Source organism: Sciurus carolinensis, chromosome 3 (assembly GCF_902686445.1).
Source record: "Sciurus carolinensis chromosome 3, mSciCar1.2, whole genome shotgun sequence".
Lineage (NCBI taxonomy): Eukaryota > Metazoa > Chordata > Mammalia > Rodentia > Sciuridae > Sciurus > Sciurus carolinensis.
The window spans coordinates 38,918,485-38,942,810 of NC_062215.1; the positions used below are offsets into that span (position 1 = coordinate 38,918,485).

Genomic DNA, 24,326 nt, shown 5'->3' on the forward strand with positions numbered 1-24,326 from the left:
AGCAGAGTGGGTGGGAGTTTCCAGGGAAGACTTTGCCTACATGGGGTCATGATCAAGTTATGTTGAAGGAAAGATTCTAAACAGCTGACCACACTTCAGCTCTTGGGAAAATCGCAGAAAGAAGAGAAGCAAATTTGTGGGTGGGATTTGGCACCCATTTCATGAGGATTGGAGAAAGAAGGGCATATGTGATTATGAAATACTATTCCACTTCTGTAGCAGGGCAAAGAAGCAAAGGAACTATCAGCATGGGGAAATCAGTGGATTTAAGAATGCTAAGTGAAATAAGCCAAACCCAAAAAGCCAAAGGCTGAATGTTTTCTCTATTATAAAACCAAAGGCCAACTGCTTTCTCTGATATGCAGATGCTAATTCACAATGAGGGGAGGGATTGGGAAGAATAGAGTTACTTTATATTAGGTAGAGGGGAGTGAAGGGAGGGGAAGAGGAATGGGGTAGGAGATAGAAGAGTGAAACATACATTACATATATGACTGTATGACTGATGTGATCCTACAATATGTATAAAAAGAAAAATGAAAATGACACTCTATTTATGTATGGTCTATCAAAATGTGAAAATGCATTCTAATGTCATGTACAACTAATTAGAAAACAAAAAAATTAATAAATAAATAAATAATCAAATGACAGGAAATAAAAATCATCTCTCTATAACAGCATTGTTATAAAACATAAGACTCAACCATATATTGTTTACCAAAGACTCGCTTTACAGGCTAAGAAATTCACAGGCTGAGAGTGAAAAGATGGAAAAATCTATACCATGCAAGTGGAGACTGAAAGTAAGCAGGATGAACTACTCACATATCTGACAAAGTAGATTTAAAGCCAAAGTTAATCAACAGAGACAAATAGCACCATTTCATGATGATTAAAGGAATCATCCAATGACAAGATATAATCATTGTAATTATTTGTGCACTTATGTACATTAAGTAAATTGTACTCATATAAAGAATCAAATGGACCACAATACAATATTGGGTGTTCTCAACATATGTCTCCCACCAATAGGTAAGTCATCCAGACATATACTTAGTAGACAGTCTTCAGAACTAAAAAAAAAATACTATTAACCAAATTACTCACTCATCTACAGAATATTTTATCCATTGACCACCAAATTCACTTTTTTCTCTGCTGCACGTGAAAGTATCTCTACAATAGATCATATTTCATGACAAAAAGGAAGTCTTATTAGCAAATAGAAAAATATTATAATTACTTGCATTCTCAGATTAAAATGGAATAAAATTATAAATCAAGGCAAAAAATAGAAATCATTATGACACCTGGAAGTTAAGTAATATACTTTTGAATGAGAATTGGGTCATAAAAGACATGAGGGGTGAGAGAAAAAATTCTTAGGAATGAATAAGAACAGAGGTACAGAATGTCAAAATCTCTAGGACAGTTTAAAGACAGTTCTAGGAGGAAAGTTTAAAACACTGAGTGCATCCATTAAAAAAGTAGATAAATCCCAAATAACACAATAATACACCTCAAGACCCTGGAGTAGGAGGAACAAACTAATTTCAAAATATTTAGAAGAGATGATATAAGATCAGAGGAAAAAGAATAAATTTGAGAATAAAAAAGAATACAAGGGATCAATCAACAGAGTTGGTTGCTTGTAAAAATCAGCAAAATTAATAAACCCTTAGTCAGTCAAATCAAAAGAAAGAGAGAAAAACTAAATCATCAAAACCAGAGATGAAAAGGGAGATATCACCACAGAAACTTCTGAATTGTGGAGATATCACCACAAACACTTCTGAAATATGGAGGATTATTTCAAATAATTTTAAGAATGTATACTCAAAACCAGGAAAATATAGAAGAAATTAACAAATGTTTAGATATATATGTATATATATATTTATTTCATTTTATATATATATCTCTCTAATGGAATATTACTCATTCATAAAAAAGAATGATTTTATGACTTTTGCCAATAAATGGATGGATCTGGAGACTATCATGATGAGGGGAATAAGCCAATTGCCAAAACCAAATGCCAAATGTTCTCTGACATGTAGATGCTAACACACAATAAGGAAGAGAAGGGAAGAATAGAAGTTCAACGAATTAGACAAAGGGGAATGAAAGAAAGGGAATAGGAATAGGAAAGAGAGTAGAATGCATCAGACATAACTATGTTCATATATGAATATAGCCCACTGAAATTCCACATCATGTTTAACCACAAGAATGGTATCCTAATTAGAATAAGTTACACTTCATGTATGTATAATATGTCAAAATGCACTCTACTCTCATGCATATGTAAAATGAACAAATAAAAAAGATCTGAAAGAATTTTCTCTAAAATCAGGAATAAAACAAGTTTGGCCATTCTCACTACTCTTATTCAATGTATTCCTTGAAACTCTATCTAGAGCAATTAGACAAGGAAAGGATATTAAAGGGATACAAATAGGAAGAAAAGTCTAATTATTTCAGAGCATGACATGATCCTATACTCAGAAGACCCCACTGCCCCCACAAAAATCTCACCATGAGACTTCTAGAGGTGATAAATTGATTCAGTAAAGTAGCAGGATATGAGATCGATATACAAAAATCCATCACTTCCCCACATTCCAATAAGGAATCTGTGAAGAATAAAACAGGAAAACTATCATTCATACTACCCTCAAAAAATACTTGGGAATAGACCTAACCAAGGAGATGGAGTTCTCTACAATGAAAACTACAGAACACTTAAGAAAAAGAAATTGAAGAAGATCTCGAAAGACAGAAAGATCTCTGATGTTCTTGGATAGGCAGAATTAATATTGTCAAAATGCCCATACTACCAAAAGTGTTACCTGCATTGAAATACCAATTCCATTCTTCAAAGAAATAGAAAAACAGTACTAAAATTCATTTGGAATAATAAAATATGCTAAGTAGCTGAAGTAAGATTGAATAAGAAGAGCAACTCTGGAGGGGTTATAGTTACAAAAAACAGCATGGTATTTGAATCAAAACAGGCAAGAAGACCAGTGGACTAGGATAGAAGACAGAGAAAAATCCACATAGATACAGTCATCCGATCCTCACAATAGGTACCAAAGGATATGCAGGAGAAAAGGAAGTCTTTTAACAAATGGTACTGGGAAAACTGGATATCCATATATAAAAGATTAAAACTAGATCCCTCTCTCTCATCCTGCACAAAAGTCATCTCAAAGTGGATCAAAGGTCTAGAAATTAGATTAGCAACTCTGCAAATACTAGAAAAACATGTAGGTCCAACACCCCAACACATTAACATAGCACTGACATCCTTAAGAAGACTTCTAAATCATAAGAAATAAAACCAAGAATGGATAAGTGGAATGGCATCAAATTAAAGTTTCTTCACAACAAAGGAAACAAGAATGTGAAGATAGGAGAAGTCTTTGTCAGTTGTTTTTCCAAATGGGGTTTAATATCCAGAATATATAAATTAAGAAAAAAAGTAACATGAAAAATAAACCCAACAACAAAAAACCCATTGAATAAATGGGCAAAAATCTAAACAAAATATGTCTCAAAAGAAGAATTACAAATGATCAACAAACATGAAAAAATGTTCAATATCCCTAGCACTGAGGTAAATGCAAATCAAAACTACTTTGAGAGTTCATCTCACTCCCATTAGTATGGTGACCATCAAAATACAAATAATAACAAATTCTGGTGAGGATATGGCATAATATGTATACTTCTAAGTTGTAGATGGGACAGCAAATTGTACAACCAATTTGGAAAGCCCTATGGAGATTCTTTAAGTGTCTAGGAATGCAACCACCATATGACCCAGCTATAGCACTTGGTATTTATCTCAAAGTACATCAATGTTTATAGCAGTGCAATTTATAATTGCAAGTTATGAAACAAGCCTAAGTGCCCATCAACAGATTAATGGATAAATAAGATATATGTGCACAATGGATTTTAACTCAGTCATAAAGAAGAAGAAAATTACAGCGTTTGCTGGTAAATGGATGGCACTGGAGAACACCATGCTAAGTGAATAAGCCAGACTCAGAAAATCAAGGGTCAAGTGTTCTCTCTTATATGTTAAAACTAGAGCAAAGTAAAAAAGGCAATCCAATGGAAATAGAAGGGAATTCAGTAGAATAAAAAGGGGAAAAGGATGAGGGACTGGGAAAGGGAGGAACTACAGAATGAAATTGAACAAATTATCCTATGTACACATTAATAAACCAAAGTGAATTCCAACTTTATGTACACCTATAAAGGACCAACTGAAAAAACATTAGATAAATATATGGAAGACTAGATAAATAGATGGATGACTAGAATACGGGGAATAGAAGGAGGGATAATGGTAGGGAAAAGGGAAGTACTGGGAACTGAAATGGAGCAAATTACATTTCATGAATGTATGATTCTATCAACATGAACCCTGATATTATGTGTAACTATGATGGACTAATACAAACATTATGAAAATTTGAAAAACACAAATAAATCATCAAAGTCAGGATTAATTCCACCAAACTTTTAATGGCAACTTTATTGTTGGTTGTTATTTAAATGATTGGCATTTATATACAAAATTCAAGACTATATTATATATATTACATGCAAAATTCAAGACTATTCAAGACAATAAGTTTCCACTTGTAAAATCTACTTAAGATGTAGTTACAGATACTAAGAAACCATTAAAGATATTGTTTTGCATTTCCAAGCTCATAATGGACATCATTTTTATTGTTTTTCCCTTAAAGAATTATTGTAGCTATTATTTTTTTGTTTTGTTTTTTAATTTTCCTTTATGAGAAAAGCACATGGCATCTTTTTCTTTTGGTTTTTCTCATAATGTAGGTCTGTATTCAATGGGTCTGTCACTGTTAATCTGCAATGTCCTAATCTCTCCTTTATTTATGAAGAGTGGCTTTGTATATTCTGGGTGGTTTTTTTTTTTCTCTTTAGCACTTTCAATATATGATTCCACTTTCTTCTGCCTGTGGATTTTTCTGCTGATATGACTTCAAATGGGTTTATTGAATTCCCTTATATGTTATTTGCTTCTATTGTTGCATGGATGATCCTCTCTTTGTCCTTGAACTTTGAGAGTTTGACAATTATATTATACTGGTTGAAAGTGATTGCTTAACTTTGAACTTTCTGTGTCTGTATATGAGTATCATTCTCTAGGTTTGAAACATTTTCTGTTATCATTCATTTGAATAATTTTTTTGTCCCTTTATTATAATTGAACCAGCTGTTGACACCAATGACAGGGGGACTGGTCTTTGATGGTGTCTTATAGATCCTCTAAGTTTTTTCATTCTCATAATTTTTGCCTATGTGTATATTTGCAAATAGCCCATCTTGGAGGCTATTTTTTGAAGCTACTGAAAATATGCAAACAAGCAAAAATAATGAGAATGAAGAAAACTTAGAGGATCCATGAGTCACCATCAAAAGATCAATCCTCCTGTCATTGGTGTCAAAAGATGCCTCAATTATAACAAAGGGACAGAAATTTTATTCAAATGATAACAGAAAATGTTTCAAACCTGGAAAAAGATGCTGGATGCTCTAAGTTTTCTGCATTCTCATTATTTTTGCTTGTCTTTGAGGCTATTCTTGGAAGGAAATGAACCTTTCCTATATTCCATTCATTCGATGTTGGTGCATTCTGTTCTGTTTTTCCCTTCACTTATTTTATTTCTTAGCTCCAGGATTTTTGCCTGATTTTTAAAAAAACCATGTCACTTTTCAAATTAACCAACATACAAAACTAACCAAGATGTCCATCATGAATGAATAGATTGAGCAATACTGTATGAGCATACAATAGAATATTGTACAGCAGTCTAAAAATAAAATCTTATAATTTATAGCAAAAATATTATATGAATTGTCATTAGACACATTACAAAAATATGTTCTTCCAATAAAGTTCTCATGTTCCACAGTCAATGAGAAGCAATTAATATATTAAAATGTAATAAACATGTACTTATGAATAAAATAAAATATTAAAATGTAATAAGTATCTGGACTTATGAATAAAATGTTAAAATATAAGATTAAAATATAATTATAAATATATGGACTTATTCATAAAATGTCCTATTGCAGTTCCTACATATATATATATACACATATATTTAATATCTGTGCTGCTTCGATGCAGTCTTCCGATGATGTTTTCCCCTTGACTTCGTACTAGGTGATGGGGATAAAGGTTGAAAAGTTCCCCACTGTAATTCATCAAGAGCTAGAAAGAGAAAGAAAATGAAAATATTACATCCCTTAAATGAAAGATTTCATAATTGTCTAAGCACAAGTCAGTAAGTTGAGCATTTTATCAGTGTTAATAAATAAAAAATATGTATGCTTACAATACTAAATTTTGATTAAATATAATTCAATTAGCATTGCACATTGAATTAACTTTCATTGGAGCTAAGTATTAGAACTTTGGGTTTTCCTATTGTTTATTTATCCAACAAGCATATGCTAAGGTACTGTGACAAGCACTGGAATAAAAATAGGAAGGTGATACTATTCACCCTTAAACAGTTGTATTATGTAATCCTCCCACCAACAGATGAACAGGCAATATACAGAGTCATAGATACAATGACAGGTATAAACCATGGAACTATAGGAACACAGGGAAGGGACTTTGTCCCAGGTTTATGTAAATATTGCAGTTTTTTTGAGGAAAGGTGATATGTAAGTTAATACCTGAAGGATAAGGAGAAAGTACACTAGAAAGAGAGAAGAAGTACAATACAAAGAGACAGAGATGAGGAAGAAAACGTGTGGAAGTATAAGTAATCCAGTTTGGCTAGAAGTTAATAACAATGAGACAGAATAGGATAAGAGAAAATTGAAGAGGAATAACCTGTCAAGAATCAAAATGATTTGTGCTTTTTTGCATTCCATGTTGAAGAATTTGAAACTTTTCCTGATGTCCAATGGTAAACCATCCTCAATGCAATGTAAATGACAGCAGATTAAGGTGGCATTTATCAAAGACAGGTCATGAATTATAAATAGTTGCCTAAGTAGCATAGATGATTCTGGGCTTTTTGGCTACAAATCTGAGAAGCTGGTGAAACCTTTGTTTTCCACGAACAGTTTCAGTAGGCAGCCTGACAATTTCAGAGATGGCAGAAGTAAAGAAAATGTTGAACCAAGAAAAGAGAAGCACACATTTTTAAAGATTTTTTAAAAGAAATGAAACATGAATAAATGAGGAATAAATATATTCTTCATTAGGGGTATGTTTCCACATCCTTCCTTCAATTCAAGGAAAATATCTACTTATTTTTTATTTGAAAAACCAGTTAGTCTATATTTGATTCACAAATTTTGGCAACGTACCTTCATTTGTTTCTGTATCCAAATTGTGCAAGTTATGCTGGAACTGAAATAGGTCAAATATTATTTATAATGTTTCAGTTAAATGAGAAGCCTTATCATATGAATATTACTTCAAATATTTGAACTTCAAATGAAACTTATAGTGATCAGAGCTAAATTAGGGATTGCTTACAAAATAATCATAAAAATAATATAAAATTCTTACTTATTTTGTTTATATAATAGAGAACACATGTAAAGTGTGGTTTAGATTAATCTGAGAAGCATTATAATTAATATCAGTTTATTAAATGTACATAATTTTAGAAGAGTGATGTAGTTTAGTAATACAAAGGTTAAATTATTCCATTCATAATTTATACTGAATGTGTTACTTTGTGATTCTCATAAAACGCTGCCATTTATAAAAGTTTAATCAGTTTTTTCACTTCAATGGATTTTTCCTTAAAATAAAATTTCCATTCTCTACTTTTAGAAAATTATGAATTCAACATATGTTCCATGTTATTAATTTTTTATCATAGCATCTAGGACATGTATGTGATATGATTTGCCAGAAATTCTTCTGGCAAAGATTTAAAATATTATGTTGTCTGGATAATGATCAAACATGTTTTATTGATTAATTATAGTTATCTCTTTAATTATGAAATATCAAACTCTTTCCAAGTAACCTCATCTAGAGTGTTCTTACTTAAATGTCTTTCATAAAAGCTATTCTCTTACTAATGCCCCTAACAGGGTCTTAGCAGGGTGTACTGAATTTAATATATACTCTATGGTGATAATGATAATGTGATACCTTATACCTTTACAAGTTTTAGGTATGAAGACAAATGTCTTTGACTAAAAGTTATCACAATATTTTGAGTATCACATTTCATTTCTGTGAGAATAACATTACACACAAGTCTTGTAAAAGTAAGAGCTCATTACCAGATGATGAGAGAAGCCTTTTTTGAAAAAATCTTGTATTACCATCAATAAACTCTACATTTTATAATACTTGAAAGAAAGAACTACAAAAGTAATGTTATTATCTTTTCCCCCAAAAGGTCTTCTATAAATTTATTTACTATAAGTGGTAGATTTCATGTTTTTATACCCCATTCCCAAATATGTTCACAATACACAAAATTCTGCTTAGATAAAAATGAAATACCTTCTTAAAACATTTCTTACTTTTGTACAGAAAAACATTTTCTGCCTTTTTCTTCCCCGACACTTTGTTTAGTGTTGGATATTGAATCCATGGTCTCTTGTATGCTAAACATACACTTCTTCTAAGCTACATCCCTACCCCCATGCTTAATAAATCTTAACTCTCTAAAATAGAGAGACAACTTTCAGTCAAGGTTGTCTTTTTCTCTTACTCAAAATGATCACCTAGTGGAAGTGGATGCTTCTGCTCCACCCCACTGCATGAATTCTTTTCCATTCTTTCTCTGAGTCTAGAAACATTGCAGCATAAATGAGCTTTGGGGGAAAGAGATAGTAAGAAAGAAAGAAAAGAAAGCTCAGAGCGATAAAGGACAAAGAAACCGGGGAATGGGGTGGGCAGTGTGAGCAGGCTGCTCTTGAAAGGAGTACATAAAAGCTTTCTTAAATGTGTGGAGTACAGAAAGTTCCAGATTTGTCCTGACTGGTGGGAGGTTGGGGTGATTTAGTTCACAAGTGAAATCTGGAAAATACTAAATGAGTTTTTTTAAAGTCTCTTTCTCTTAATTCTTACTTTTCTATTAAATTATAAATATTTCTACTAATAGAAATTCAGAATTGTTACCCTTGGTTGAATGGCTGAACATTTTCTAGCATGGAATATCAAAGAAAAAATGAGAAATGTGGCTTGGTGGCACTAATTTCTGTCCTGTTCTGTTAGATAACAGTGCTGCTGAAGGTTTTCAAAGTGTTTAAAGCAACAATTTAGGAGAAACTGAATGTTATAAAAAGAAATAAAAAACTTATTAAATTGCTAGTTTTCATTTTATGCTCAATGCCAAATCAAAAGTCTATTAGCTCCTTGTGAAATAAAATACATTTTCCAGAAGACATTTCTCCTTCCTGTGTAAACTTTATATATTTTTCTAGGTGGTGATTGTGTTTGAGATGGTGGAGGACTCTTGAAGTCCAACCCTAAGAAGGGAGTGATGTTGTAACTTGTTACTTTTCAATTTTCAAAAATATCATGAAAATAATACACATTTGTTTTAGTCAGTTTTTTTTTTGTTTTTGTTTTGGTTCCTGTAACCAAAAGACCTGACAAGAACAATTTTAAGGAGGAAAAGTTTATTCTGATGTTCACAGTTTCAGAGATCTCAGTCCATGGTAGGCCATCTCCATCATTTGCAGCTAAAGGTGTGGCAAAACATCATGGTAGAAGAATAAGATGATGGGAAACAGCTGGAAACAGGGCACCACTAAACAGAGAGACTCCATTCAACAGGGACAAAATACAAACCCGACTCCAATGACCCACTTCCTCCAGTCATATCCTACCTGCCTAAGTTACTGCCACGTTAATCACTGTGAGTGAATTAATGGCCTTATTAGGTTAAGGCTTTGATAACCCAGTCACCTGTAAATCCTCTTGCCTTGACTCACACCTGAGTCTCTGGGGGAGCTTCTCATACTGAACCATAACAACAGTAAAGAAATACACCATGAACTTTAGTTCATTAAAAGAATTCCCTTATAGTTAGTAGTTTTCAAGTTGTCTTCAGAAATCTAAGGTTCCGCAGAGGGCACTGCATGATGAGGATATAAGAAAGTCACATCCTCACAGTCTCCATTGCTCCTATAGACATAGCACTAATTCTATGTTTTATGTCATGAAAATTCATATAAAGTTTTTTAAAAGAAATTTATATATTTTGAGCATAAATGCTTAGAAAGGTTTGAAAGCCACAAAGTCACTAGTTTTACATGAACCAAGACATTCACGGTGATATTACAACTTGGATGAGGTCACAAATCCAGCTGACTGCAGGACAGGCTTGGACTTAGTTCTTCTTACTAAAGTGTGGAGTTCTACACAGTTACTTCTTTCATATTCAGGAAAGTGACAAAGATTTTTAGGCCCAGCTCAGAGAAAATGCATATGCAAAACTGTCATGTAACTCAATAATATTTAAAGCACAAGACATAAAAGAGTAGTTGTCTAAGAAATTTAAAGTTCTAAAGTTATGAATAAAAGGGAATACAATTTTATCATTTCTATTCCTAAGGAGTACAATATACTCAATTTAAAAAAAAACACTCATATTTTAAGCAACAGAGCAAATAACTTGAAAGGATAAATCTTTTCTTGAACCAAGCAAACTGATTTTGAGAAAATTCTTTCAAAACTGCTTATGTCCTCCAAATATGATTTGTTTTACCAAAATCAATTGATAAATGAATTATCCATGCTGTGGGTTATTTCTAGCAAACTTAAAAACACAAAAGAGATTTCTCTTTACCATCTAGCATACTTCTGGCCAACTTTCTCATCATTAATTGGGGTGAACAAAGACAAATGCTTAATTTCAATTACTGTTTAAATTGAGGCAAAAATAATAGGAAAACCTTCACTTCCCTGGCCTCTACCTTCCTCATGAGAGGAGAGAATATTTACCTAATAGTGAAATTGGATGAAATACATGGAATTCCCTGGCTTGACTTTGCTTCTCTCCTTGAAAGTATGAATCTTCCCAGTAACATGAATTCAGGTCTGTGTCATCACTACAATGCTCCAGGACATGTGTCAAGGATTGATTTCTTCCATTGACAACTGTGTGCCTAGGTGTCATATCTGTGATGAAATATCTGAAAGACCACTGTGGCAGCACATCTAAGACACATTCGCAGATTATTTATCATGTGTAATAATAGCCTACTGCTCTCTGTCAGTCTGACTTCTATGTTCTGAACTCAGAAGGGGAAGAGGAGATTCCTTTGCTGCTTATCCCCAACACAGCCTCAACAAGAAAGTAAACATAACACTTATAGAAATATTTCCGTTCTTCTTGACTTTATAATCTTACCATATGACTTTATAATCTTACCAAACAACTGCCACTTTAAAGAAAGTGTTGGAAAAAATTTAGAATGTGAAATATGGTAAAATCAATAATATCAAAGCAGAGTCAACATAAATGCATGTTCACTTTCTCAACTGTGTTTATTGACAGGCTACTGCTAAATTATACTTGAAAAGAGAGATTGGAAAATAATGTTGCATTCTCTTTTTGAGGTCAATTTGAGAAATACACTGTGTGTATACATACATGAATACCTTTCAGTGAGAATATATTTTCAGTAGCTATTGAATTTTTAATATTAATATTAATATTAATATTTTTTTACTATTTTTAAGGATCACTAAAATGTTATAAATTAAATATGTAGTAGAGCATAATAAAACAATTTAAGCGTGTCTTTTAAATTATAATTATCACATTATAAATAGATTAATGTAAAAAGGAAGTTATAAGTTTACTTGTAAATATTAAATATGTGTATTTGGTTGCTGCAAAGAAAAGAACTGAGGACCAGGTTATTGATTGAGATGATGAAGAATTAAGTACAGAGTTACACACACATTTAAAGACATTGTGAAAAAATTTCAGAGAATAAAATCAGAAGATGTTGTAAGATTTTCTGAATCTTTCAAAGGATAAAATACTTACTAGGCATTTAACTCAGTAGGCAAATGAAGGGGAGACAGGAAGAACGACAAAGTATTTAGCTGATATAATAAAACAAGTTTACTTTTTTCCATTTAAGTAATAACCACAACTATTTTGATAGTGGGATTAGAGTTGGAATTGATAGTTGACAGGCACTCCCTATTTTAGTTTGGAAGATATGTGATGCAATATTTTGTTGACACACAATGTTCCATCATGTAAAAGTTTAGAGTTTAGGAATATTGTTTTGGTTCTGATATATTTGGAGAAACACATTCAGAATAAGAGATGCTAAACTGAGTGAAAAATTGAGAAGTAAAAAATGTAAATAAATCACTAGAAATTTTTTGGAAGTGTAAGTAATGAACTAAGAATCCCAAACAAATCATGGTAGAAATAAACGTTTATCTGGAGATGTGGGTCAATTGTAGAGCACTGGATTTGAGATTGCAAGGCCTTGAGTTTGATCCAAAACACCATGAGTATGTGCACACATGCACACACACATGCCTTTCATTTTATTTTTAAAACACTGAGTGACTATTGTGTCATATGTGGTGTTATGTGCATAAGTACCAAATAACATTTAAAAATAAAAAAATTTTAAACCATATAATTTTTTTTAAATGGAATACATTTTTAAAATTTCAGTTATTGGGTCAAGGCACACAGCTCAGTGGTAAAGCCTGTGCTTTTTCGATTGCACAAGACCCTGGGTTCAATTCCAAGAATCACCAAAATGAAAAAGATATTTGACATGAGAAAATAACTATGTGCAAAAATTTCTAACTAATGGTACACATGTTCAGGCTGTTTTATTTTTCTTTTTTATGATAATAAAAATGAATGAAGAGCCAAAAAAACCCCACAATTACTTCTGATATACAGGACATAGCCTCTCATAATTCAAACTAGAATGTTAATCTAAAAGTAAAACTTAGTAAAGTATAATATGTCACTTTCACTTATCACCATAAGGGTGTTAAGCGTCAAGGCTAAATTTCATGTCATGGTAAGGAAAGCAATGAATGCTAAATGTTATGAACATGGGGAAAACTTGCTTCAACAGCCAATACAAATGAAATCACAGAATAGTGCAGTTTGTTGCAATCATTTTCCTTTAAGCTATAAAAAATGCTAGTAAGAACTTCACAAAATAGGAGATGGACAAACAAATTCAGTATTAATGTTAGTTAGGCTCAACAATTTGCTTTCTCATATTAGAGCTAAAATTCTTTAAAAGTCTGTTGTTTTGTAATTGCTCATCCCAAATCCACACTTTCCTATCACTCTAAACAGTATATTACCATCTCTTATAGTATTGTCAGATTGCCTTCAGAGAAATAATCAAATTCTTAGCAATTTTTGAAAGCAACTTCCTCCTTCAGTTGTAATGGACAACTTTACAAGAACCTGTTCAAGGCACTCTGCAGCAATTATGCAGACATGGCTTTGTATCTTGATAGATACTAAATCTCTTAATATGTTTAGCAAGCTTTGGTAAACTCATGGCCCAGAACGAAGACATGTACACACTGGAATGACTAGATTAAGTTTAAAATAAACTAATATTCAGTTTATTTAGAAATATTTAAAAACACTCCTATCTTCCCCTGTAATTAAGAGAAAATAGCTTCTGCAAATCTTCTTTTGCATCATTCCAGCATTTACACACGCATTCATCATATTCTTGTGAGATGATTCATTACCTCTTTTCCCTAGTAAGAACTATAGTAATATTTTATTTTTGTGTCATGCTTAACAACTTAGAGAAGAATTTAAAATTCTTTCTTTTTTTTGTTAATAGTAGTCTAATTTCATGATTTTGAAGCACCCAAAACTTGATTCTCTCACTTTTATTCCCAGAAAAAATATGAAACTAAGCTAACAAAATAATGAAAAACTATCAGCTAGCAGGAGTCTTATAACTTATATATTAGAATAGTCATTTAATATGCTTCCTTTAAAACTAATTGAGTGCAATGTGTGTTGGAAACATTAGATTGCAATTCTATTATTTAGTTAGGACATGAAGCTAAGGTAAAAAGAAAACAAAGAAGCCTCATTTAATACTGGCCTAAACTACCTTTCAATGCAATAAGATGAAAACACCATCAAAACTATTAGCCAAAGTGCAGTGGTTGAAGTGGGTATTTCAATAACAATAATGTATAATAAAAACTAGGTACTATTTCTTTATATTTTGGTAAAACAAATATTTTGTTTTTATAATTTCTCTTTCATAAAAAAAGGACAAATATTCGACAAATATTTAAACTGAGTGTAGCATAACTGAATGCTTTTTTCTTGTCTTACCAACTCTACAATTTATGTAGCTTGTCACGGTTGGAACCATTTTCAAATCCTCAGAAATGGATTCTTACTAAGAATGAAATCTTATGGTTGGATTGGAAAGTTCCCATTACATCTTCAGGAAAAAGAACAGTGTACAGCTTTTATGAGATTTCGGATGACAAGTTATAATTATGTTTGATGGTATTTGTTATTTGAAGAATTGGATATTACTGCCATTAAAGTCATTATTCAAAGATAGACATAAGTGAAATTCATTTTAACATTTCAGATGTTTGCTTATTTTTAAAACTATTGTAACAGTAATAAACTTTTACAAAAATTGAGAGAAAGATGTTATAATGAAGCAGCAATTAAAGATACATTCTTTAAGAAACTGAAAATATTTTAAATTAAAAAAAATTTTTTTAAATTAACTAATTGATCTTTTTTAACGCTATAGTTTTTAATTCATAAGTGAATTTATCTCAGACTCCTTTAAATCATACAAATACATACGTGATAAAATATTTGGTAAACAATCATTTACTAATCATTTAATCATTTAAGGGGTGGGATCCTTGGGATGGTGCAAGAAAACTTGAAAAGTATTATGAAGCACAGCCAATGCAAAATCACTTAGAATGTAAGCCAGAGTACCTCAACATACCCCTTAGTTATAGGCAATAATGCTCATTTTGGGAAATCCAATTTAAATTGAGATTTTAAAGAAAGTTAAGATGTATCAGTTTAATTACTTTTTTGAAAAATATAGCAAGTAAATATCTCTTGAAAATGAGAGCCCAAGGACTCCTAAAAATAGTGACATTTCTTTGCCTTTCTTTCCTTCTTTTTTCCTTCCTTCCTTCCTTCCTTTCTTTCTACACAGATCACTGCGATCTTTATTTAGCATAAATGTATAAGTCAATGAAACAACATGGTATTTCACCAAATTAAAAAAAAATTAATTCTATCAGAAATCAGAAACCCAAAAGAAAAAAGCTAATAAACTAACCAAATTTATACAGTGGTTTGTACTTTGATGTACATATGGTGCATATGAGGTAGGTGTGGCCATGAGGCCATGAAGATCTCTTTCATGAGGAACATCCACAGGAGGTCTTGTACTGTCACTACTGTTTTGCTGCATCTCCAGAAGTCTACTATTGCTTTCAGTTAGAATATCAATTGTTCTGTGAAGACTGAAAGGCAAATGTTTAGCATCTCATTTTCCTCTAAATGACTCTAAAATAACTTGCATTTAAAAATCACCATAAGAATAAATGGAATTTCCCATCAAACATACCAATACTGTGTCTTCATACCAATAATGTGTCAGAGAATACATAGTGTATAAAAACATGTATTTATAGTGTATAGGCTTTATATTGTTCTAAAGATGTGCTTATGTTTCCAGGAGCATTCCTATCTAATAAGTATTCAAACAAAGCAGGTAGGAGAGAAATGGCTATCATGACATATGATTTCAAGGGGAGACCTGCTGCTTTCTTAAAGGCTCTTAAAAGTTTCTTGAGGTTGCACTAGAAACACTTGCATTTAAAGGGTAACTGTGAGATCTAATTTGTTTGACTATAATAGCCACTTCATAATGTATAAATACATTAAAACACCATGTTGTATTCTTGAATTTTATACAAAATGAGACTGAGAGAAAAACCTAAAAAAGCTTGCTTCTAGAAAACTATTTTAAGAACTTAAAAGTCTTCCTTCAAAAACATTTTAAGTGTTTGCTTTCACCATCTGGGCATTTTACCCATGATGACCTGGAGAAATTAAGCATCTGACAATGAGAACTATTCAGAGTAGCCACCACAAAGGGATAAGAAGATAGCTGAGTTAGTGGTTCAAAAGAATTAAAGGGAAGGGGGAGAAGAAGCAGATCCAAAGAAAGCTAACTTATGAAACCATTACCAAGATATCAGAGGTGGGATCTGCCCTTTCTGTCTTCCACATCCCCATTTACACTGACCGAAGGATATTTTAAAGCACTTTATGAATTCTATTTCCCTTCACCACTGTGATAATTTTCCCCTGTACCATAAGAATTCTTTATGTAGAGTAGAAAAACCCCAAGTAGCACAGTTTATATCTTGGCATCTTCAGGTAACAATACCAAAGAACCCAATCAAGTTAATTTACCAGGGGCCAGAAGATGCCTAGAAGATTAGCATAAGTTATACTTGAAACTTGAGGTTGAAGTTGTAATCTTAGAGAAAATAGTTAAACTTCTTCGTATTTCTGTATCTGTATTAGGGAATGCTGATAAGAAATTTTATAACAGTAGAAATGTACTAGTTATAAAGCTTCAAAAATTATTAGCTGAATGAATAATAGATCAAGTTAACTACTTAAGAATGTTAAAGGGGAAGAAAGTCATCAAAGAAAGGTAGTATAAACTCTCCTGAGCTAACATTTAACTTTAAATTCATTTAGCAATATCACTTTAAAAATTATATTGTCTAGTTAATATTTATATCCTATTAGTAATCTCATGAACCTGTCTCACTAGAAATTAGGCTTTAGAGAAAAATTAAAGAGTTCAATATTTTTCTATGATTCTATGTTTTGGCTTACTAATTTACTTCACTTGACAATGATTTTCTAGTTTTACGTTCTTCTCGATAGAGTTGTTTAAATCTTTGCAGTTTTATTTTGGTAGAATCTCTCTTGGTTCTAGTTTGAAGGACTTCAGATTCCAGTTCTTTAATTTGGAGTTCCAGCTTGCTTCTTTGGGCATCCATATTAGTTTTTCTTAACGCATCTAAATGTTCTTGATTTTCTGTTTCTTTCTAAAGCAAATTAAATAACATTTTAAAAATAATTATAACCCCAAAAGTTACCATTTGTTTGTTTCCTTTATTTCTGAGTCAGTGAAAAAATCAAAATCAAAATCATTGTATCTGAAATATAAAAAGTTAGAATCATTGTATGTGTGTTTGTGTGTGTGTGTGTGTGTGTGTGTGTGTTACTGAGGATAGAATCCAGGTACTCAAGAAGGCTAGGGAAGCATTTTTCCACTGAGCTATAGTTCAGCCCTGAATCACTCTTATGTTAGGTCTCATGTGAGTTGAAAATTCAAAGAATCATAAGATAGATTCAAAAAGTAGATTAAAAAAATAAAAAAATTGAACATAGGAACAATTTAAAAGTGTTACAATTTCTACATGACAATTTTTATTTTCTTCTTAATAGTCTTGTCTAATGCCGACTAGTCTTATAAATCAAATGATTCTCCAATAAAAGGTTTTATTCTGAAAGATCAACTAAGTTATATTAATTTTTGAAATGGAAATATTTACAGGGGATACAGATGCGTCTTCCTTCTAAAAATCTATTAAATTGCTATAAGGGAAGTAGAAGAAACACATAATACATTCAAAACATGATTTTCAGTGAAATGTATTAAAGCACATTGCAGATAAATTCACCTGTAAAAGTAGGTTGACTTGTTTTAATTTTGTTGTTAATTCTTTTTTTGCACGTTCTTCTGTGTCTTGTTTATATTTTTCTATTTGACTGTGTTCTTTAGTAAGCTCTTCAGTATGCTTTTTCAGGTTTGTTAACTCCTGTATCAATTTGCTATTTTCTTCCTCTAATTTTTCACATTTCTCACGAAGATTTTTCTTACTTGAAAGCTCCTAAAAAAAGACATTGATATTTATTATTTAGATGAACATACTTTAAAGATGTATTCTCCAATTTTGCTGTATGTTCATCAATATGCGTGAATAAAGTAATACAGTTGGGCAATGAAAGAAGTAGGCTGAGAATAATAAAAAAAACACACTTAACATACATTCACTTGAAGTAACATATACTCTACTAGATTCTGAGAATGTGTCCAAAACATAGAATCATAGAAAAATATTGAACTCTTTAATTTTTCTCTAAAGCCTAATTTCTAGTGAGACAGGTTCATGAGATTACTAATAGGATATGAATGTTAACTAGACAATATAATTTTTAAAGTGATGTTGCTAAATGAATTTAAAGTTAAACGTTAGTTCAGTAGAGTTTATACTACCTTTCTTTGATGACTTTCTTCCCCTTTAACATTCTCATGTAGTTAATTTGATCTATTATTCATTCAGTTAATAGATGTTTATTTTTCTATGAATGCTTTGTGTCTTATTAAAATTACTCAAGAACTTACTAGGTGATTTGGGAGTTCTTCAGGAGGAACTACGTTGAGGAAACTACTTGGCTGCACATGCAGGCTATTTCTAAGACAAGAATAAAATGAAGATCCCAGGGTCAAGTGATATGGAGAATCATTCCTATGTTCAGAACTAACTCCTAATCAAAATAAGGGGTTTTAGCAGTTTAGCAGAATGATGGGTGGTTTGTGTGGGTGGTGTAGGAGGTATCTTGTTAGCTCCAAAGTCTTCAAATCAAAAGGAATTGTATTGAAGGAGCTACATTCTAGTAACCACCACCTAGGTACCTCATCCCCATCTGGACTTGATAAGGATGGTAAAATCATTCTTGCATTTCATGCCTGAACTTGATGACATAATTACTTATTTTGTAGTGGGTATTGAGTGGAAATGAGTGTATTTTTTCACACAGCAGGAATACAAAAGCATTGTAGCCAGATGGCAGATTGTGCTGGTTTTAGGACATTCCCTTCTTTAACACTTATGCCATGCAGACGGTAGACTACAGGTGAATCTCTGACTTGATTCTAATAAACAGTGTGATGAAGGTGAGGCCACTTAATTTCAAACACTAGGTTAGAAAAATCAGGTGTTTCACCTGATTTCAATTAGTGGACTGTAAGTGAGACAGCTCTGAGTATTTATTTATCAATCTGAAATATATCTTCATTTTCTGTTCATCAGTGTGGAAATAAAGAGAATATTATGGAATCATTTTTAATTTTCTAAGTAGGAAAACAAATGTAGTGTCCCTTGAATATAAACAATTTGCATACAATATCTCTTTTACCTTACTTCAAAGCTTATTTATATGGAGAAGATTATCTCATCTTTATGATGAGATAGTCTTTATGTAGCACAATGCTTCTCCATAACACACAGCTTATCTTTGAAATTTTGAAGTTCAAATCACTTTGACTATTATTTGTCTTTCATAAGTAATCTGAATACTAGTTGATTTTAAGTGCTGTACTCTTTGGATGAGTTGAATAAACTATTTAGCCCACATAACCTGTACTGAGTCTAGTTATACCTCTATTTGCTTAAGTCAAAGGAGGTGAATACGAAGAATGTGGAATCTGTGTCAAGAAAAGGGTTAGCTTCAGTGCTATACACAAGACCCAGATACCAGGTTGAAAGTTTTCAATTATATACTGTAAGAGACAGTTTAATTTCCAGTCAGGAAAGCTTATGGCTCAGATTTAATCTTTTTCTTCCTAGTGATTAAAAGTTGACAGATGACTCCAAGAATTATAATGAGTTAGTAGAGCAAAATACAGTAAATTGACTAAGTCAGCAGATCCTGGGACCAAGATTTGATGGAAATGAGAGGGAAGAGGGAAGCACTGGGTGAGAGACTAAGGTTTTAACAGAGAAAAGAAAAGAAATGGACTATTTTGTAAGCCTGATTTCTATCATTTCATGGAGTTGGCAAGGCCTGAGCTGACCACAGTTTCCTTAAAGAAGCAAAAAGCTGCTATAGGTGTGACATTCTACTATGTTGGTTGTTTATTATTACATAAGACAACTGGAAATATGCAACATGACTGGAAGAGAGCTATCTTTGAAAGTGAAATTTGGCTTGTGACAGCCAGAGGGATAGACAAAGATCATCATATTAGAACTGAAAATCTAAAACCAAATGCACACAGTTACAGTTAACTGTTTTCAACAAACATGATGAAACAATTACATAAGAAATATATTCTTGTCAGCAAGAAATGGTACTGGGACAACTGGATATGTACATGCAAAAGAATGAAGTTGAATTCCCAACAAATATGTGTAGAAATTTTCTCCAAATTAAAGCACTAAATGTATGAAATGAAACTCTTAGAAGAAAACATAGCCACAAAACTTTATGACTAGATTTGAAAAGAGTTTCTTAGATATGGAACCAAAAGGGAATAAAATAGATTAACATCCTCTAAATTAAATACTATTGTGCTTGAAAAGATACCATCCACTGTCAAAAGGTAAACCACTGAGTGACAAAATATCTGAAAAGGGATTTCTATCTAGGATATATAAATGACTCTTAAAAATTTATCATTTTTAATACAAAAAAATTTATCCTATTTTAACATGGAGAAAAGTTCACATAAACAATTATGCAAAGAAGATATACAAATGGCTAATGAACACACGAAATATGCACTCAACACCATTCCATTAGACATTAGGGAAATGCAAATGAAAACTTCAATGAAGTACCCGTTCATATCACTAGGATGGAATCATTTTTTTAATTAAAAACAATGGAAAACAAGTGTTGGCAGGAATGTGGGGAAATTATAACCCTTATTCATTTTTTTGGTTAAAAATGGAAGTTTTGACACGTAAGTGTTAATGGAAAAAATTTTACAAGATTGGTTTATATTTACATTTTTAGTTTCTAGAGATGCTTGAAAAGCATTTTCTTCAATCGCTCAAAATATTTCAAGTTTATTTAAATCATTTCACTAAGACAATTTTTAGAAAACTCCCATCTGATTCCCATTACATTTTTGATCCTCACCTGACTTTGGCATGAGAAATAATACTCAGTTGTTTCAAAATTTCCTTTACTATTAACCATGCTTTTAAAAATTTCAGTCTCCTCCATAACATACAAAAACAACTATTGCCTGATTGTTACATTTCTAGACTTCAACCCACATTGCCTAATCCACATTACCAGCTCTGAACTCTTACAGAGGTCATTTATGCTCTTCTTTGTTCCTTCTAAGTTCACTTATCATAGAGAACAATCTCACAAACCATTACTTTGCGGGGATTTGTTCAGCATGTATCTAACATCACAGACGTTTATGTTGATTCTTAATGGTGTTAGTTGAAGTGTAGTAATTTTCCCATCAGGTTGGGGAGGGGGCAGAACTCACTCTTAGGAGGGTGTCCAGCATACTTTTTCTTTTTTAATGCTAGACTTTTTTTTATGAGGGTCAGATTATCAATTGTTCACCTTTGTTTCTTTTTGATTAATTTCCTTTTTTTATACAGGCATGGCCTTATGGTAGTTTTGGTCTGAAGTTCCTTTTAGATGTATCCTCAACTGTATTATTTGGAAATTTAGTCAAGTAGAGCTTTATCTTCTTTTCAATGCAGCTTCTTTGCCTCAAAATTGTGTATATCAAATCTCTTAACCCAGGTAATCCACAATGTAGGGACTGATGATATGAGAGACTTTGGGAGAAGTTAAGGGCTACTGATTTGAGTAGATTAAAAGTTGTCTCATTAAATTTTTGATTCAAAGAGTAGACTTCAAATCAGTTAATAATTCTATGCTGCATCCTTAATTCATTTCTTTAGGAATCTACATAAAACTATTCATTATTTTTGAATACTCTTAATAGATTTTGGGTGCTTTCACCAGTTTTTTGATTTTTGATACCTCAATACATTCTGCATCATAACTATGTAAGTGAATTTCATCTTTCATCATATCTATAAGAGTAGAAATTTTAAAAAATCATAAATACAAAGAAGAAAGTCCAGTAGAGGTAGGGGAAAAAGGGAAGGAAGAAGGGAAGGGAAAGGGGATGTACTGTGGACTGAATTGGAGCAAATTATATTCTATGTTTGTCAAAATGAATCTAAATATTATGCATAACTATAATGAACTAAGAAAAATATGAAAGAATATAAAGTATGTGTCCTGGAACTCTATTCTAAAAGATTCCTTATCAACATATTGTCATGTCATGTCCATAAAATGTATGTGAATAAAATGGGACCAGTTTCTAGGAAACCTAGAAATTTTTGTACAATATTGTTTCTTTGGCCATGAGAAAGAGCAGTCAACAAAAATAGTCTAGATTTCGTTGGCAAGTGAATCTGAATAATGGAGTTGCATGAATCTAGCATGGTGATTTAAACAAGTTAATGTGATTAACACCCTCATTACTGTAATTTAGTGTACACAATGCCATATTTTGGATTTAATTCAACAAAGGAAAGCATAAATAACAGGAGAATTCTATTCTGCTTGATCAATGGTTATACAGTTTTCATTGTACATCAATAAATTGACATCTGGAATTATGCATCAATCTTTTCTGAGATTATACTGTTAAATCTTTGAAACATTGATTAAAAACAGGTGAATGTTACTATTGCTTTGTAGTAGAGTTGAAGATCTGGTATTGCGATACCCCTGCTTCACTCTTTCTACTGAGGATTGCTTTAGCTATTCTGGGTTTTTTATCCTTCCAGATGAATTTCATAATTTCTTGCTCTATTTCTGTAAGGTACATCATTGGGATTTTAATTGGAATTGCATTGAATCTGTATAGCACTTTTGGTAGTATGGCCATTTTGACAATATTAATTCTTCCTATCCAAGAACATGGGAGATCTTTCCATCTTCTGAGGTTTTCTTGAATTTCTTTCTTTAGTGTTCTGTAGTTCTCATTGTAGAGGTCTTTCACCTCTTTTGTGAGATTGATTCCCAAATACTTTATTTTTTTCGAAGCTATTGTGAATGGGGTAGTTTTCCTAATTTCTCTTTCTGAAGATTCATCGCTTATGTATAAAAAGGCCTTAGATTTATGTGCATTGATCTTATATCCCGCTACTTTACTGAATTCACTTATGAGATCTAAAAGTTTTCTGGTGGAATTTCCTGGTTCCTCTAAGTATACCATCATATCATCAGCAAATAGGGATAGTTTGAGTTCTTCTTTTCCTATTCGTATCCCTTTAATTTCTTTGGTCTGTCTAATTGCTCTGGCTAGAGTTTCAAGGACGATATTGAATAGAAGTGGTGAAAGAGGGCATCCCTGCCTTGTTCCAGTTTTTAGAGGGAATGCTTTCAGTTTTTCACCATTTATAATGATATTAGCCATGGGTTTAGCGTAGATGGCCTTTACAATGTTAAGGAATGTTCCCACTATCCCTATTTTTTCTAGTGTTTTGAGCATGAAGGGGTGCTGTATTTTATCAAATGCTTTTTCTGCATCTATTGAAATAATCATGTGATTCTTGACTTTAAGTCTATTGATATGGTGAATGACATTTATTGATTTCCTGATGTTGAACCAACCTTGCATCCCTGGGATGAAACCCACTTGATCATGGTGCACTATCTTTTAATATGTTTTTGTATGCGATTTGCTAAAATTTTGTTGAGAATTTTTGCGTCGATGTTCATTAAGGATATTGGTCTGAAATTTTCTTTCCTTGATGTGTCTCTGTCTGGTTTAGGAATCAGGGTAATATTGGCTTCATAGAATGAGTTTGGGAGAGTTCCCTCCTCTTCTATTTTCTGGAATACTTTGAGAAGTATTGGAATGAGCTCTTCTTTAAAAGTTTTGTAGAACTCGGCTGAGAACCCATCTGGTCCTGGACTTTTCTTTGTTGGAAGGCTTTTGATGACTTCTTCTATTTCATTACTTGAAATTGGTCTATTTATATTGTGTATGTCCTCCTCGTTCAGTTTAGGCAATTCATATGTCTCTAGAAACCTGTTGATGTCTTCGAAATTTTCTATTTTGTTGGAGTATAGATTTTCAAAATAGCTTCTAATTATGTTTTGTATTTCAGTCGTGTCTGTTGTGATATTTCCTTGTGTATTGGTACCAAAATAGAAAGGTGGATCAATGGTACAGAATAGAGGACACGGACACAAACCCAAATAAATACAATTTTCTCATACTAGACAAAGGGGCCAAAAATATGCAATGGAGAAAAGATAGCCTCTTCAACAAATGGTGCTGGGAGAATTGGAAATCCATATGCAACAGAATGAAACTAAACCCATATCTCTCACCATGCACGAAACTAAAATCTAAATGGATTA

The 24,326-nt window shown here is 32.1% G+C and overlaps 1 protein-coding gene across 1 annotated transcript in view; it reads right to left on the reverse strand.

Moving 5' to 3' along the window:
- Positions 1 to 6,167: 6,167 nt before the first annotated feature.
- Positions 6,168 to 24,326, reverse strand: part of LOC124979298 (ankyrin repeat domain-containing protein 26-like) — a 69,009-nt gene continuing 50,850 nt past the window's right edge. The window contains exons 16-20 of the mRNA XM_047543802.1: positions 17,801 to 18,010; positions 16,947 to 17,161; positions 15,367 to 15,553; positions 7,393 to 7,435; positions 6,168 to 6,277 (exon numbers count right to left, since the gene is read on the reverse strand). Coding sequence (XP_047399758.1) covers positions 6,168 to 6,277; positions 7,393 to 7,435; positions 15,367 to 15,553; positions 16,947 to 17,161; positions 17,801 to 18,010 — 765 coding nt within the window. The remainder of the gene's footprint in view (positions 6,278 to 7,392; positions 7,436 to 15,366; positions 15,554 to 16,946; positions 17,162 to 17,800; positions 18,011 to 24,326) is intronic.